At 41.8% G+C, this 16,456-nt stretch overlaps 1 protein-coding gene across 1 annotated transcript in view; it reads right to left on the bottom strand.

Annotated features, from left to right (window-relative positions):
• The window catches only part of LOC143930385 (phospholipid-transporting ATPase IK-like), a 225,930-nt gene that overhangs the window by 132,472 nt on the left and 77,002 nt on the right, over positions 1-16,456 (bottom strand). Inside the window, exon 9 of the mRNA XM_077454669.1 lies at positions 14,805-14,887. Coding sequence (XP_077310795.1) covers positions 14,805-14,887 — 83 coding nt within the window. The remainder of the gene's footprint in view (positions 1-14,804; positions 14,888-16,456) is intronic.

Raw genomic sequence — 16,456 nt, 5'->3', positions numbered from 1 at the left:
TATTGTTTTTTTGTTTTTTGTGTTTCTTTACTCTTCTCTTATTTTCAGTCTTTGTAAACTTTTCCTGAGTAATATCAAATACTGCTGCTTAACATAAGAATTGTGTGTGTGTTCCTTTTACAGAGACCAGGGAAGAAGTTAAACTGGTTTGGATACTGACATTTGCATTTGTTTGCAGGTCTGTCAAAGTGAGAACAACAGTGGGAAAAATATAGCAGAACAGGGGTTAGGTTATTGTAAAGGCATAATTGATTATCACATGGTGCCATGAGCTCATTCTTTAGTTATTGTTTGCAAACAATGAAAAATAAATAGTACTAAAAAGATATAAATGAAGCTACAATGTTGTGATGAGATACATATGCTTTGTTTTGTTTTTTGTTTTCCCCATTAACTAATTGTATTTCAGATTGGAATGAGCACTCTTCTCAGGAGAAAAGTCCATGGATGTTTTTAACTAAAAGTTGAGTGTTTGTCATTGTTTTATGGTGGTTGTCTTATGTTGTTTGTGTGATAATTGCCCGATTTTTAATTTTTCTAAATTTTTTTAAATTTTTTAAAAAAAAATTTCTCTCTAAATTTCTTTTGATATTGGTTTAGTCGTCTATTTTATTTTTATTTTCATTCAGGTGGAAAAGAGTTCCAAAAGGTTTAGGCTTTGTCCACCTGAAAGGGGGTAGTGCATACATCGTAAAAATACAGATAGATGCATTGTCTTTGTAGCTTGTAAAATTTGAAGTTTTTGAGAAGCAACACTGACGTTCAGTTTCAAACATTTTTGATCATACCATGGGGATCCATTTTACAGTGGGTTCAGCCTAAAGAGGTCATGGTTGTTTGGATAGTTTGGTCAGAGTTGCAGAAGCCAGGAATACTAAGGTCCTGGGTTCCAAGGAGGGAACTATAAGTGAACATGTTAAACGAGCAGATGTTATGGATAAGAATTTGATACTTCTCTTGTTTTTCACTTCCAGAATCCTGGTGGAGCGAGAATTGGAGAGGCGTCTGGAACATGGATGACAGATGATCATCTGGTTGGCAGTTTGTCTGTGCCACACCACACCACAAATTTGTTCTGATAAACATCAGGAGAAGAAAAAAAAAAAACTGAAAGATTCAGATTAATACTTGTTTTTTTCTTATGGACAATGTGGTGTGAGAGCTTGTAAAATATTTTTGGCTGAAGTCTCTCCTGATGAATGCAAACATGTTATTAATACATGTGCAATGGGTTGGAGGTTGGGGAAGGAATATGACACATTAAATCCGTCAGAACATTAAAATGTAAAATATGCGTTTTTTTTGTTGGAATGAGGAATTGAAAAAAGGAAGGTTTTAACATATGATATGTATTGATGTAACGGAGTTAATATGGTGCAGGTACCCAGGAGGCAGGCTGGCACTTATGCATAATAAGGTAGCTGTTGGCCAGACTAAAGGGTGCCAGGTGACACATCAATGGGGTGAAAACTTCCTCGTAGGGGTGGTGTCTCAATCCTAGTGGTCCTAGAGAGAAGCTTTCGGTTACTCGACATGCGGGGCACCAGAACTAGACATGGGGAAGATACGCCCGGTTGGTGTCTCACCTGAGAGGTTGAAACCCTGCACAGATAATGCCAGTGAATACACACAGGAGCATGCTCCGTTAAAATAAAGGGAACAAACGCTGGCTATCAAGGTACCGTATGACTTCACCACATGCCTCTGCAACATCTCACTGTGGTTGATAAAAACCTATCACCCTATATGTGCTGAGTATAAACTGAATCAAGTGCGGTCATTGTACCAGCGACTTACTCCCAGAGATGCGATGAAGTCCATGCAGGATGCTTATTTCTGAGGAGTAACCCGAAAGAGGAGGGATGTATTCAGCACTATATTGGAGGGGAATAATAGCTGGGATGGGTGTTGTGAATGGAGTGGACATCGGCCTCCTGAGGAACAAACTCACAGCCATAGCTTCAGAGAAGGAGCGTGACTTTGTTACCCAGAGAGATTGGTGGCGTCCTTGATAACATTCAACAAAGTCACAGAAACACTCAGGTTAGAGTGGCTCCGGATTTTGTCAACCATGTTGAGAGGTTGGTAGAGAGGACAGAAACCTGTCATTGGCTCTGGCGCACACTCTGTGGCAGGTGGAAATATCAGCCAACATCAAGCTGATTGTACCGTCTCTGTATGAGGGGCAGTGGCCTGATGAGTTAGCATCACCGCTCAGTAAGATTTTGCCAAAACACGTTGCTTACACTAATCCAAAGTAGTGGTCGAATGCCTGTATGGGCTGTACTAATTTGGATTGTGAAAGGGGTTATGCTGTATGTTCCCATATACAGAAGTGCAGACTCGGTCTGTATATTTGATGGCATCAATGGGCTTACTGACTGGGGATTCTATCTTGTTGCATTTGAGGCTATATCACACATGTGATCAGAGAAGATGAAAGTTGGAGGCAGGTTGATATTTCCCTTTGTCAGAAGCATGACCATGATGTCCTTTGTATGCCAGTTCAATACATGGGGATGAACGAATAATGTTGGAAGTTATTTCTCTCTGTGTTCTGGATGGAGAGATCATTACTGGGAAGGAGGCACCCGGGTATTATTTAGGACATAGGCGAGTTTGTTTCTTTGTCCTAAAGAATACCGGTGTAGTTTTAGTCATGGAACTAGAAGGTTCTTTGAACCTGACCACAGGTAGAGGTGCATGGTATACCATGAGCATGATCTCTGAAATCCAGGCAAAGGGGTGGAATTGAGTGGGTTTGGTCATTGTTGTAAATTTATATGTGTAGTTAAGAGATATTTATCTAGAAGGGTCTCCCATTTGTCTATGCAAGTTAAGGGACGATTTGACGGTAGGCTCTCTGTGTACAAGTTAGAGACTTTGCTGCCAAGTCAGAGCCCTGCAACACTGCTGTGAGCAAGTTTGCCAAATCACGACCCATATTTACAGTAAGAGATTATAGGAGGTTGGGAGCAGGGTGCATAATTGGAGGGGACACATATGTATGTATATATTATGGTAATAAGTTGATTTATTTCTGTGGTAGAGTGTGACCTATGTGTAGTGTAGGCTAGTAATATGGGCAAGAAAGGCCCTCATCGAAACTCGGTAGTTGAGAGCTGGATGAAATATTGCTCTGAACGTATGCTGGTGAGTGGTGAATGAATGGACGCCCCTTGCCTGTACTGCCGTCCTGAAGATACCGAAGATACAGAATGGTGACATGGAAGCTGTCGCTGAAGAATGGTGGTGATATGTCACTCAGTGGCAAAGCGGCACATGTTGGGAAGCATCACATGGTAAAACAAGTATGGACTGCTCCATAGGACCTGTTTCTGCACATGTTGAAAGACAATTGTGTACTGTTCCATGGGAGATGTCTCTGGATCGCTCGTTGAAACCAACCACACGTTACACAAGCTAAGGACTGTGCCACAGGTACTGGTTTGGAGACACAGGTTGGGGAGTGACACGCGTTAAGACGGTTATGGTCTGTTCAATAGGAGCCGCGACTGAAGAAGGGTGGTATGCGCCTTTTAGGAATATGTTGGAATTGAACATGAAGTAATGTTATTTGTCTAAAGTTCTACACATCTGTTTGTACAACCAAACTCAGCCATATTGATATTTGCAGTCCCACATGTTTAAAGGTATAGAGGAATGTGGCACCAAACAGAATCTGCATAGCAGAATGAGTTCTATTCAGCGCACCTGGTGTGCATGGAGCTTCAAAGAGATTTAGGACAATGATGGCGCCGGTCTGCCTGTAAGGACTAAAAAGGGACCTAATGAGCGGGAAGGGCATCCGAGATCGAATCACAAGATGTGAACCCAGTCGGAGCAGTTGCAATTCATGGGCAAACACTGCTCCCCAGAGGCCAATTATGGCAGGACTGTCAGAGATATTTAGCCTGAGGGATGAGACGCCCCAGAGATGCTGATTGATCCACAGGCAAAGGGGGTGGGCAATGCAATGTAGTGCGGCTGAGGTGTGTTTATCAAAAAGGGTTTCATCAATGAGAGCTGCCTCTCTCTCCACCATGAGGCTCAGCCGCGAAGATCTGCTAAGTATCGCTTATATTGTATTCTGATTGTATGCTATGTACTCTTGTAACTTCTATTGATACCTTATGCAAGCTTTCTTATTTCCTTGGGAAATAAATGAGATTTGATTGATCCTAAACCGTGTATTTGGTTTCATAGCTAATTGTTATAGTATTGCGATATTAACGATAGCATGTGCTCAGAGTATAGATAGACTAACTAATCTATAGGGACTAGACAAAGTAATACATAACCGATGATAATAGGTTGTATTGATCAGTTACTTCACCTACAAATATCACATACAATTTGAATGACTTATAAAACATATGGATGTCCATATCATATGTAGATACATGTATTTGTCATTTCACATTGGTTTCTGTAACTGTTGTCATGCTGGCGTATAATTAACTGAAGTCTTCTGCCATTGTCTTATGAGAAGCTGAGACAATACTGGCTACTTTGCTTAGTGAGCCATCTTACTTTCTGAAACAATGGGATATTTGTTCTAGCTATTCAGGTTTAGCGACTGTTAGTCACAGGTAATTTCTATGTATGACCAAACCTAGCCATATATTTGCGCTGCTTTCCTTGTCCATTCGACAAGGGCAGATAAATGTTTTTCTGGTGTCTGTGACAAAAGACCCTATTGTTCAGGCAAATCTCTGTCCCAACATCTGCTTGTAAAAACCTTAAAGCGGGAGTCCACCGGGACTCCGCGTTTTTTTTTTTTTTTTTAAAAGCCAGCAGCTACAAATACTGCAGCTGCTGACTTTTAAATAGTGACACTTACCTGTCCAGCGCGCCCGCGATTTCGGCACCCGAAGCCGATCGCTCGCTCGTGCCACCGCCATCTTGGGTATGGGAATCAGGAAATGGAGCCTTTCGGCTTCATTTCCCGGTTCCCTACTGCGCATGTGCGAGCCGCGCGGCGCAATCCGGACGGTCCCCGCTGCCTCTGGGAGCTGTGTGTTTCCCAGCAGGCAGCGGGGCACTTGCTGAAGGGGGCGGGCGCTTGCGGAAAGGGGCGTAACGTACGCCCCTTTCCGCAGAGAGCTAGCCCGGAAGTGGGTGCAGTTACCTGGATTATCCAGGTAACTGCACCCCCCTCCCCCCTGAAAGGTGCCGATTGTGGCGCCGGAGGGGGGGGGGATTCCGATGAGCGGAGGTCCATTTTAGGGTGGACCTCCGCTTTAAATAGTTGATATATTTGAGACTTGTAAGAGAGAAAATAAGCTCCTCTGCTTTTCAAGAGCAATAGTTCACTTCATTTTTAAAGGTCTACTATAATCTCACATCTCTGCAGTAAATATTAAAATATTAAATGTATTTCTTCATGAATTCACAATATTATAATATATATATATATATATATATATATATATATATATATATATATATATTCTTTTAAGTGAGATTTATGTACAGTGAAGCGAAGAATCACACACCAGCAAACATGAACAAACCCCAGCGACAAAATATCTAATAAACCTAATAAACAACTAACTATATACAAAACATTTATATGATGAGGGGCAATGGTAACAGGGAATACCATGGATTTAAGGAAGGGGGGAATCAAGACTGGGTACAGGAACCAGGAGTAAGCAGCAGCGTACAGGGTGCAGGATTAGCTCAGGAGTAGGACACACAGGTAAAAAGATCTGGCAGCAAGGAGGCAATCAAAACAGTGAATCCAGGTGTGTTAGAAGGAGCAGCCTTATACAGCTAAACCTCGGATTGCGAGTAACGCGGTTAACGAGCGTTTCGCAATACGAGCATTTTTTTTTTAAATCCCGGGGTTCCACTGTATAGCCACCTAGTAGCTAAAACTAGGTGGAGTTGATCACTGAAGCCTGCTGGCTTCTGGGTGACACTTGCTGGTGGACACTGGAACTGCCGCAATCAGCCCAGAGAAAAACAGTGCCACCAGCATAAGAACTCAGTCCTTACAATGTTATTTATTACTTTATATAAGTATTACTTGTAGCACTGACCCCCGAAGGAGCGGCTGGTTTTCTTGGGCTTACCGTTTACCTCCTCCGCCTTGTAACTCGTCGTTCTTGTCTAGGGGTTCCCAAGGTTGATAGCCCAATAACTGCAGAGACCGACACTTGAATTCCTTTAGGAATTTTTATTTGCTTAAAACGTTGAGCAGAAACACAGTCTCTCAGTTGGGAATGGAGGGTATAGGTACGGAAGCTCAGGCACTTTGAAAATGCTGACACTTAATAAATATCTCTCTCTAGGTAATCCAGGGAATAGCCACTCGCAACTGGATATTTCCACTGTTGGATAAATCCTGGTTTATGGCCTTAGCATCTGACAAATGACTCAAACTTAGCAAAGTCTCTGCCACAGACTTGGTTGCAAACTTTTAGATGAACACAGAAAGTCTCTCACAGGAACTTAGTTGTAACCAAAGGATGAAAATATGAACCTTCTTACGGTACCAGTATCTTGCAGCCGGTCCGCCGATACCATAAGAAATGTGGATTCAATTAGTGTCCATACAGCTCAGAATCCAGGCTCTTACCGAGCAGCCAGCCTCGTGCGTGGCCCTCTTCCGAAGAGTCCTCTCCTGGTTGCATGACGAGTTGCTGAGCCTCTCCAAAACCTGAGACGGCACCGGACCACTTTAGAATCCTCCTTCCAGTTACTGTGCCTCGGACTAGCCAGTTCCGAGACTTGGAAATGGATGGATCTGCACCCCAGGCCATGAGGGCCCCCGGGGGCTGGTCAGGGGGACCAGGACCATAGAGTCAGAACATACTTCTGGACCCGAACCCAGAACCACGTATCTTCAGCATCTTAAGTACCCTCTCCTGGAATACACAGCAAGACAACACACCCACTAATTGGCTCAGAGAGAGAGATTGGTACCCCATGCGTCCAACCAGACTGTGTTCTAATGCCTGTCAGAGGTGCTACCTACACCTATGACCAGGCAAAACATTAGTACAGCCCAGCCAAACTGATGCCAAAACCACAATTTAGAACAATTAACCCCAAGACTCAACTATAGTCTTGGGAAAAAACTAAATTTACAGACACAGCACATACTCTTCAGGAGTACCGGCGCTACATACTGTATATACTACTTTAAGACGTACTGCAGAAAAATTAGCTTGTTCACTTCCAGCACGGGGGATGAAAGTAAATATTCTTCAGTCGTCGCAGTTACTCTTTTTTTGTGAACCTGTTTTAAAGTTTTTTACCTGGAGATCCTGCCAGTAATATTTTCTGTTTCAGACTGACAACTCTAAGCCACTGCCTTGCATCGGCAGTGTTGTCAGCCCATAATGCAAGCTTCTTCAGTTGGCTGTTGCAAATCTCCCAACTGTCCCTGATTTCGACAGAATGTGCCTGATTTGGAACAAAGTCCCTCTGTCCCTCTTTCCCCCTCCTTTGTCCCTCATGTTGGTCTGATCTATATAGTTTTATATAAACTACAACTTTTATCAGTTTTTATCTTTCAAAAAATGTTTCCCGGTGCTAAATCATTCATCCAATTTTAGAAAGGAATAGTAGTGGTAAAAAAAAAAAAAAACAGTTGCGGGTTTAACTACACATTTTATTTGTACAATTTTCTATTAACCACTTACCGATCGCCGCACGTCGATGTACGTCCCTTTTTTGAAGAGGGATATCTCGGTAAGGGCAGCAGCTGCTGCCACAACCGAGGTATCCATCTCTTCAGGTGGCGGTTCAGTAAACGATAATGGTTGGTCTCTGAGGCGGATTTGCCGCAAGATCTCTGTTATCGGTGGTGGAAGAGGTGCCACCGCCCCTCCCGCCGCTTACTGGAGCCGTCGGCGGAGGCGATTGGGTCCTGTCACTTCTTTGGTATGGAGACGAGTGAGGCTAAAGATTGCCCCCATCAGTCTTCATACCATAGCAGGGCAGAAGCGACGCCAAAACGTCACTTCCACCCATATATCTTAAAAGGCACATTTTTTCAATGTCATTTTCATTCAAATGACAATTTATTTATTTATTACATTTAAGTCTAAATATGAGGAGATCTGAGGTCTTTTTGACTCCAGATCTCATATTTAAGTGGACCTGTCATGGTTTTTTCTATTACAAGGGATGTTTACATTCCTTGTAATAGGAATAAAAGTGACCCAACTTCTTTTTTTTTTTTTTTAAACAGTGTAAAAATAAATAAAATAAATAAGAATTTTTTTTTTTTTCTAAAGCACCCTGTCCCAATGAGCTTGCGCGCAGTAGCGAACGCACACTTGAGTAGCTCACGCATATGAAAACGGTGGTCAAACCACACATGTGATGTGTCGCCGCGATCATTAGAGCGATAGCAATAATTCTAGCCCTAGACCTCCTCTGTAACTCAAAACATGCAACCTGTAGAATTTTTTAAACGTCGCCTATGGAGATTTTTAAGGGTAAAAGTTTGACGCCATTCCTCAAGTGGGCACAATTTTGAAGCATGACATGTTGGGTATCAATTGGGCTAACTTCACTGTTGTCTTTTTTTTTGTTCCAAAAAAAGTGCGCTTGTAAGACCGCTGCGCAAATATGGTGTGACAAAAAGTATTGCAATGACTGCCATTTTATTCTCTAGGGTGTTAGGAAAAAAAATGTATACTGTTTGGGTTCTAAGTAATTTTCTAGCAAAAAAAGTGTTTTTAACTTGCAAATACCGAGTCTGAAAAAGAGGCCCGGTCCTTAAGTGGTTAAGGGGTCGTGGCAGGGGATGTCTGCTATGCCTACATACTTTTGTTAACAAGTGTCCCTTGTTCCCATCTCAAAAAGTTGTGAGGTATGAATTGGGCTGTATAAAAACTTGATAGGTAGCCCATTGCTTTAGGAGTGCGATGGCAGGCTGACAAAACTGCTAACGGAGAGACAGGGGTAGATTTACTAAAACTGGGGCACTCAGAATCTGGTGCAGCTGTGCATGGTAGCCAATCGGCTTCTAACCTCAACTTGTTCAGCTAAGTTTTTGCAACAAAACCTGGAAGCCGATTCGTTTCTATTCAGAGTTGCACCAGATTTTGCACATATTAAAAAATCTATTTTTTATTTACATATTCTTTAACCGGTTCCCGACCAGCGCATGACGATGTACGTCGACAGAATGGCACGGGCAGGCATATTGGCGTACAGGTACGTCCAATCTTCAATGCCGCCCTGCCATCGGGAGCGCGCCGCCGGCGGCGCGCTCCCGCACTGGTGGGGACCCCCGTGAGTCTGGTCGCGGGACCCGCGGACTCAATCGCCGCGGGCATACCCGCGATCGTCTCACGGGACGGCTGAATGGAGGAAATGCCGTGTAAACAGCATTTCTCCATTCTGCCTAGCAACTAGTGACGCTGATCTCTGCTCCATGTGATTGGAGCAGAGATCAGTGTTCACTAAATGAAAGCCCAACCCCCCCACAGTTAGTAACACACCCCTAGGAACACTTAACCCCTACACTGCCACCCACTGGTTAACCCCTTCACTGCCAGTGCCATTTACACAGGAATCACTGCATTTATGTAGCAGTGATTACTGTGTAAAGGACAATGGTCCCAAAAATGTGTAAAAAATGTCCGATGTGTCCCCCACAATGTCGCAGTCACAATACAAATCACTGATCGCCGCCATTACTAGTAAAAAAAAAAAGAATAAAAAATTATTAATAAAAATGCTATAAAACTATCCCTATTTTGTAAATGCTATAACTTTTGCGCAAACCAATCAATAATCGCTTATTGCGATTTTTTTATCAAAAATATGTAGAAGAATACGTATCGGCCTAAACTGAGGGAAACATTTTTTTTTTATATATTTTTGGGGGATATTTATTATAACAAAAAGTAAAAAATAATGCGTTTTTTTTCAAAATTGTCGCTCTATTTTTGTTTATAGCGCAAAAAATAAAAACTGCAGGGGTGATCAAATACCACCAAAAGAAAGCTCTATTTATGGGAAAAAAAAGGACGTCAATTTTGTTTGGGAGCCACGTCGCACGACCTTGCAATTGTCAGTTAAAGCGACGCAGTGCCGAATTGCAAAAAGTGGTCTGGTCTTTGACCAGCAAAATGGTCCGGTCTGTAAGTGGTTAAAGTGGTTTTAAAGGAAAACTTTTTTTTACCTTAATGCATTATATGCATTAAGGTAAAAAAAACTTCTGGATGCAGATACCCCCAACCCCTCCTTATACTTACCTGAGCCCCATCTCAATCCAGCCATGTGCAGTGGCGGGTCTCCCTCTCCTCATTGGCTCACACAGCAGTGGAATCCATTGACTCCTACTGCTGTCAATCACAGCCAGAGTGCCAATGAGGAGAAAGCGGTGGGCGTGGCTGAGCTGCGCTCTGTGCGTGGTTTACTATTGCTTTAAGCAGTCCACATGGGCTTTCCTGCTTAAAGCAATAGTAAACCACGCCAAAAAAAAAAAAAACTCCCTGCAAATTAATATCATAATGTGCTAGTATGTATTGCATGCTAGCACATTATGAAAGACTTACCTGAAAACTAAGCCCCTCAGCAGCACGCTGTCACCACTGACAGGGCTTTCATCTTTACCCGGTCTTTCTTCCGGGTTTGCAGGCAGCTGGCTTTTGACTGGTTGAGCTGCAATGACATTACTCCCATGCATGTGCGGGAGACATGGCCATGGCACACTGTCCATTGAGAGTGCAGTGCACATGCGCTGGTGATACACTGGTGCTAAAGTAAATATCTCCTAAATGGCGCAAGTTTAGAAGATATTTACTGTACCTACAAGTAATCTCTTATTATAGGCTTACCTGTAGGTATAAACAAAAAATCCTTCACTACCACTTTAACTGCAGACAGGAAACAGGACATTTTATTATACAGAGAAAAGATATAGAGTACAACCACAAATGCAGCTACAAACTTGTAAACACGGCCATCTACAGGCTGATGTAGTTGTTGCACAAAATACAATACCCCCATTCAACAACTACTCCTAATATTAGTCCCATTTCAGATCTCAGTTTAACCACTTCCCGACCGGCACATGCCGATGTACGTCGGCAGAATTTCACGGGCAGGCATATTGGCGTACAGGTACGTCCATTTCTATATGCCGCCCTGCCATGGCTCGCGTGCTGGTCGGGACCCCTGTGAGTCCGGTTGCAGGTCCCATGGGCTCGATCATCGTGGGGATACCCGCAATCGTCTCACGGGGAGACTGAACGCGGAGATGCCGTTGTAAACAGCATCTCCCCATTCTGCCTTGCAACAAGTGACACTGATCTCTGCTCCATGTGATTAGAGCAGAGGTCAGTGTTCACTAACACAAAGTTCAGCCCCCCACAGTTAGTAACATGCCCTTAGGAGCACTTAACCCCTACACTGCCACCCCCTGGTTAACCCCTTCACTGCTAGTGTCATTTACACAGGAATCAGTGCATTTGTATAGCACTGATTGCTGTATAAATGACAATGGTCCCAAAAATGTGTCAAAAATGTCCGATGTGTCCTCCATACTGTCACAGTTACAATAAAAAAAAAAAATCGCTGATCGCTGCCATTACTAGTAAAAAAAAATTATTAATAAAAATGCCATAAAACTATACCCTATTTTGTAAACGCTATAACTTTTGCGCAAACCAAAAATATGTAGAAGAATACATATCGGCCTAAACTGAGGGAAAAATTTTTTTTTATATATTTTTGGGGGATATTTATTATAACAAAAAGTAAAAAATAATGCTTTTTTTTCAAAATTGTAGCTCTATTTTTGTTTATAACGCAAAAAATAAAAACCGCAGGCGTGACCAAATACCACCAAAAAAAGCTCTATTTTTGGGAAAAAAAGAATGTCAATTTTGTTTGGGAGCCACGTCACACGACCGCGCAATTGTAAGTTAAAACAACGCAGTGCCGAATCGCAAAAAGTGGTCTGGTCTTAAGCCAGCAAAATGGTCCAGTCTGAAAGTGGTTAATAAATCTGTTTCTTGCAAGCATTTCTTTTCAAATGCAGTGATCCCTTTTTGTTTCTCAGGAGTCAGAAGTCCTTGCATCCCATCCCATGCATCTGGCTCTGGTTTTAATGCTACACAAGCAACACAGGACCGATGTTTGGCTGGGATGCCTTTATTGCTTCTGGTGGATTTCCTGATTAAGGCCTCTTGTGGTCTGGTTTCTTCTTTTACAGCATTTGGCTTGTCTGCATTCATTATATTTCTGTGTCACTTTGTTGCTTATTTTCATGTGACAGATACGGAATTTCCCTCAGTTTGAAGCATTTGAAGTGTTTGAAGCATTTTAAAATTTTGAACACACTGAAGTTTCAGTGCCAATTAAACTTCTATTGATGGTTACCTTGCTTGTGTTTTGGTGTAGAATTCAGTTTTTTCACTGTACCCCACAAATACACCTTTCTTTGCACAAAATCCCATTTTATACATTTTTTTTAAGAGGTGCACATAGGCTTTGCTTTGAAGATGGTTATAATTGGGAGCCCTTCCATTCCACAATTCACATGGAGTTTTTTCAGTTGATTTTCCTGTTAGTCAATTTTGGAGATATCATGTGGTCATAATTGCCTCCCCCAGTATGTGTTGGCATATCCTCATCAAACAGCATAGTTCTTTCACTCTCAGAGTATGGTTCATTCTTTCTATAGCCTCATTTTGTTATTGGTTGTATGGTACAGTGGTTTGCAATATCATGCAATGCTTACTGAGAGTCGCCTGTGTGTTATCACCTGTGATTTCAGTTGCATTGTCTGTGTGCAATACACACAGCATTTTTCCAAATTTGTTGCTTACTTGAGCCAAATACTGTTCATGTTTCTCTGGTGCTGCACTTTTGCTGTGCAACAGAGTGTAGTATACCTGGAGTAATTATTTATAAAAGTGAAAAAATACCTCTGGAGTAAATTTTTCCATTGGACAGCAAAGACCTGAATAAATTAAGTTCAGAGGTGTCCTACCTCTGCTGTTTCTCTGCTTTGGAAAGGCTTTTCTTTTCTTATTTCCTTTTATACAGCTGGTGCATTTCTTTGTTTGATCACATGGACTAATTTTTATTCCACTTGCATAGTCATTCTTAGTTAAATTTATTATGTCTGGACTTCTGTGGCCAAGTCGTCTGTGCCATGTGGGCATGCAGTTTGAATGTTTTTCCTCCTTGGCAGTATTAACCACTTCACGGCAGTTCAGTCGATACAGTTATTTGGTAATTTTAGCCGTGATAGCACAACTGTCATCTTGGAAGGTCACTACATTATCTTGTTTTGTGAGCGCCTCCACTGAAAAAAGATTAGTTTTAAGAGCAGGGACATAGAGGACATTTTTCACAGGTAACTTTCTGGTGACACCCTGGGAAATAGTTCAGTAAAGAAAACCATCTCCTATCCCTTGTAATTCCATTATTTGTTTGTTTATTAGCTGTGGTGATTTTTTTCAGTTTTACTCTGGTCAGGGTGAATAAAAAAAACACTGCCATTTGTCACTTGACTCGTAGCTCCTGAATCAGTACACCATTCCTGCAAAGATGAGGTGCAACTTTTGGATTTAAAAACATTCATTATCTTAAGCAAAATCAGTTTCTTCCTTTACACTTTTGGCCTTTTGTAGTTAAGCTTGTTGTGTTTTTGCATGCTAGCTTTTCAGATTCTGCAATCTGCTTTTAAATTACCGTGTTTCTTGCACAAAAAACATTTACGTATTTCTTGTTGCATGTCAATGTTTTTATTGCTATTTTTCATCTTAAGAGCAGACACTGTGATAGAAGCACCGTCACTATTAATGCTTTCCATTTTACGCTTATATTCATCCATAAGTTTGCCTATAGCATATTCCAATGTCAGTTCATAATCTGGACATACATCAAGTGCTGTGACAAGGATTTCATTAACTCTCTGGTAAATTGTTTGGGAATAGTGCTGTGACATGAAAATCTTTTATTTCTTCTCCTATACCCTTTACGTGCTCAACCATTTTCGAGGTGTGGCTTATGTAATCCTGCATATTTTGGCCTTTCATTAGCTTGGTATAGTTTTCTAATCAAAACCTTCCCACATTTACAGTCACCCCCTTTAAAATACATACACCAACATGTCAGAAAAAAAAAAAGAATAAAAAACTGAATTTGAACTTACAAATCTGCATTATTTATAGATTTGGATTGTTTGTTAGGTCGTATAGGATGAATGCCTTATTTTATAGGGAAAAACACCTACTCATTTAAAACAACTGTATAGTTTTGTATTCAAACACTTATGCCGTGTACACAGAAGCGTTTTTTCCGTCAGAATAAACTCTGAAGGTTTCTCTGACGGAATTCCGCTCAAGTTGCCTTGCATACACACGGTCACACCAAAGTCCGTCCATCATGAATGCGGTGATGTACGATGGGACTAGAAAAAGTTAGTTCAATAGCCAGTAGCCAATAGCTTCCATCTTGTACTTGCTTCAGAGCATGTGCCGTTTTTGGTACGTCGGAACAGAATACAGACGGGCGGTTTACCCGATAGGAATTGGTTCAGTTGGAAAAATGTAGAACATGTTCTCTTTCTAGGTCCATCAGAATTTGACGTAAAGTCTGATGGGGCATACACATGATTGGAATATTTGATGAAAAGCTCCTGTCTGACTTTTTCTGTCGGAAATTCCACTCGTGTGTACACGGCATTAGTGTGCTGCTTCCTAATAAACATTAAGCACAAAAATATCCTTTTTATACACATATATGTAACTTGCAGGACAGGGATCATCTTACTGCATCACATCAATAACTGCTTTTCAACCCAATATGAATATTACCATCAAATGCTGCCAGTGCTTCTAACGTGCTTAGGCTGGAGTGTGTAACTGGTAAAGCCTGACGGAATTTAAGGTTGGTTTCTCTGGAACACAAAAGAAAAAAGCTTATAAAAGTTAATTTACTATAGGTAAATCTGTAATGCCCTGTACACACGATAGGATTTTCCAACAACAAAACCGTGGAATTTTTTCCGAAGGATGTTGGCTCAAACGTTTCTTGCATACACACGTCACACAAATGTCGGAAATTCCGAACGCCAAGAGCGCGGTGACGTACAACACGTACGACGAGCCAAGAAAAATTAAGTTCAATAGCCAGTGCGGCTCTTTTGCTTGATTCTGAGCATGCATGGAATTTTGTGCCCCAGAATTGTGTACACACACTCGAAAATTTGAGAACCTGCTCTCAAACATTTGTTGTTGGACATTCTGACAGCAAATATGCAATGGAGCATACACACGGTCGGAATATCCGACAACAAGCTCACATCAAACATTTCCCATCGGAAAATCCGACCGTGTGTACAAGGCATTACATATAGTGGCCAGAGTGGTAACAAAAAGTGACTGAATAAAAGGTCTATGGGAGTTTATAGGTACAAAAGCATGGCAGTTATAATACAGTTGCAAATGTTCTGCCACAAAGGATCAACAGACCCAAGTTATCTTAGCAAGTCTGTGTTGTATATATTATAAATAAGATCTTGTTTTAAAACAGGGGTCTCCAAACTATGGCACAGGACCACATCAGGCCTGCTACTAGATTTTATCTTGCATAAAGCTAGTGTCAGTGGTATATCCTCAGACTACCCAGCACAAAGTGGGAATTCAGATCAGTTGGTCTCCACTTCTGATGAAGACCTTGAACTATGGAGTAGGGGGCTTCTAATGTGAAAAGGAGAATTTGATGTGTGTTTTAAGGTGACAACCATTGATCTCTACTTAGTTAAAGTGGAGAAAATAAGTGTAGCACTTACCCCCGAAGGAGCTGCTAGTTATTTTTTCTGGGCTTACCATTACCTTCCGCTTCTTCTTTTGTGGCACGTCTAGGGGATGTCCCATGGTAGATGACCCAGTAACTTGAGACTAACAATAGATCCTGTTGAATGGATTTTATTTGCAAACTTCAACCATTGAACAGTCTTTAACTTGGGATCAGAGGGTTGGAAAGAAAAATTCAGGTACTCTCAATGTCAAAGTCAAAAACATTAAAGAACTTGCTTACTTTGACTACATCCAGAGAATAGCCATTCGCAGCTGGATGAGCACTCAGCTTTGACAGTCCCTCTCTCACAAGGCCTAGCAGCCAACAAGGTGCTTGCTCAAGAACAAAGTCTTTATCCCCGACGGTGTTGCAGAAAACGTAGGAAACTAAGCTGTAGAACACTTGTAGGATACCTGGATCTTTTAACCAGCTTGGCGATATCCACAAGTCCGAGATTCTCTTGGTTAATTTAGCCCTTCCAGGCTCTTGTTAAGAAAACCAAACTCACACGTGGTAATCTTCTAAAGAGTCCTCCCCTGGAATGCTTGAAGTATACTGGATCTCTCCCGAACCTGAGACGGTACCCAACCACCTCAGAATCCTCCTTTAGTTTCCCTGCCTTGGGCTAGCCAGCCCAGAGGCATTACAGTCGGGTGGATCCACACCC

The sequence above is a fragment of the Lithobates pipiens genome, unplaced genomic scaffold, assembly GCF_037356315.1.
Source record: "Lithobates pipiens isolate NorthernLeopardFrog02 unplaced genomic scaffold, aLitPip1_a1.2 Scaffold_25, whole genome shotgun sequence".
NCBI lineage: Eukaryota > Metazoa > Chordata > Amphibia > Anura > Ranidae > Lithobates > Lithobates pipiens.
This window is presented reverse-complemented; position numbering and strand designations above follow the sequence as displayed.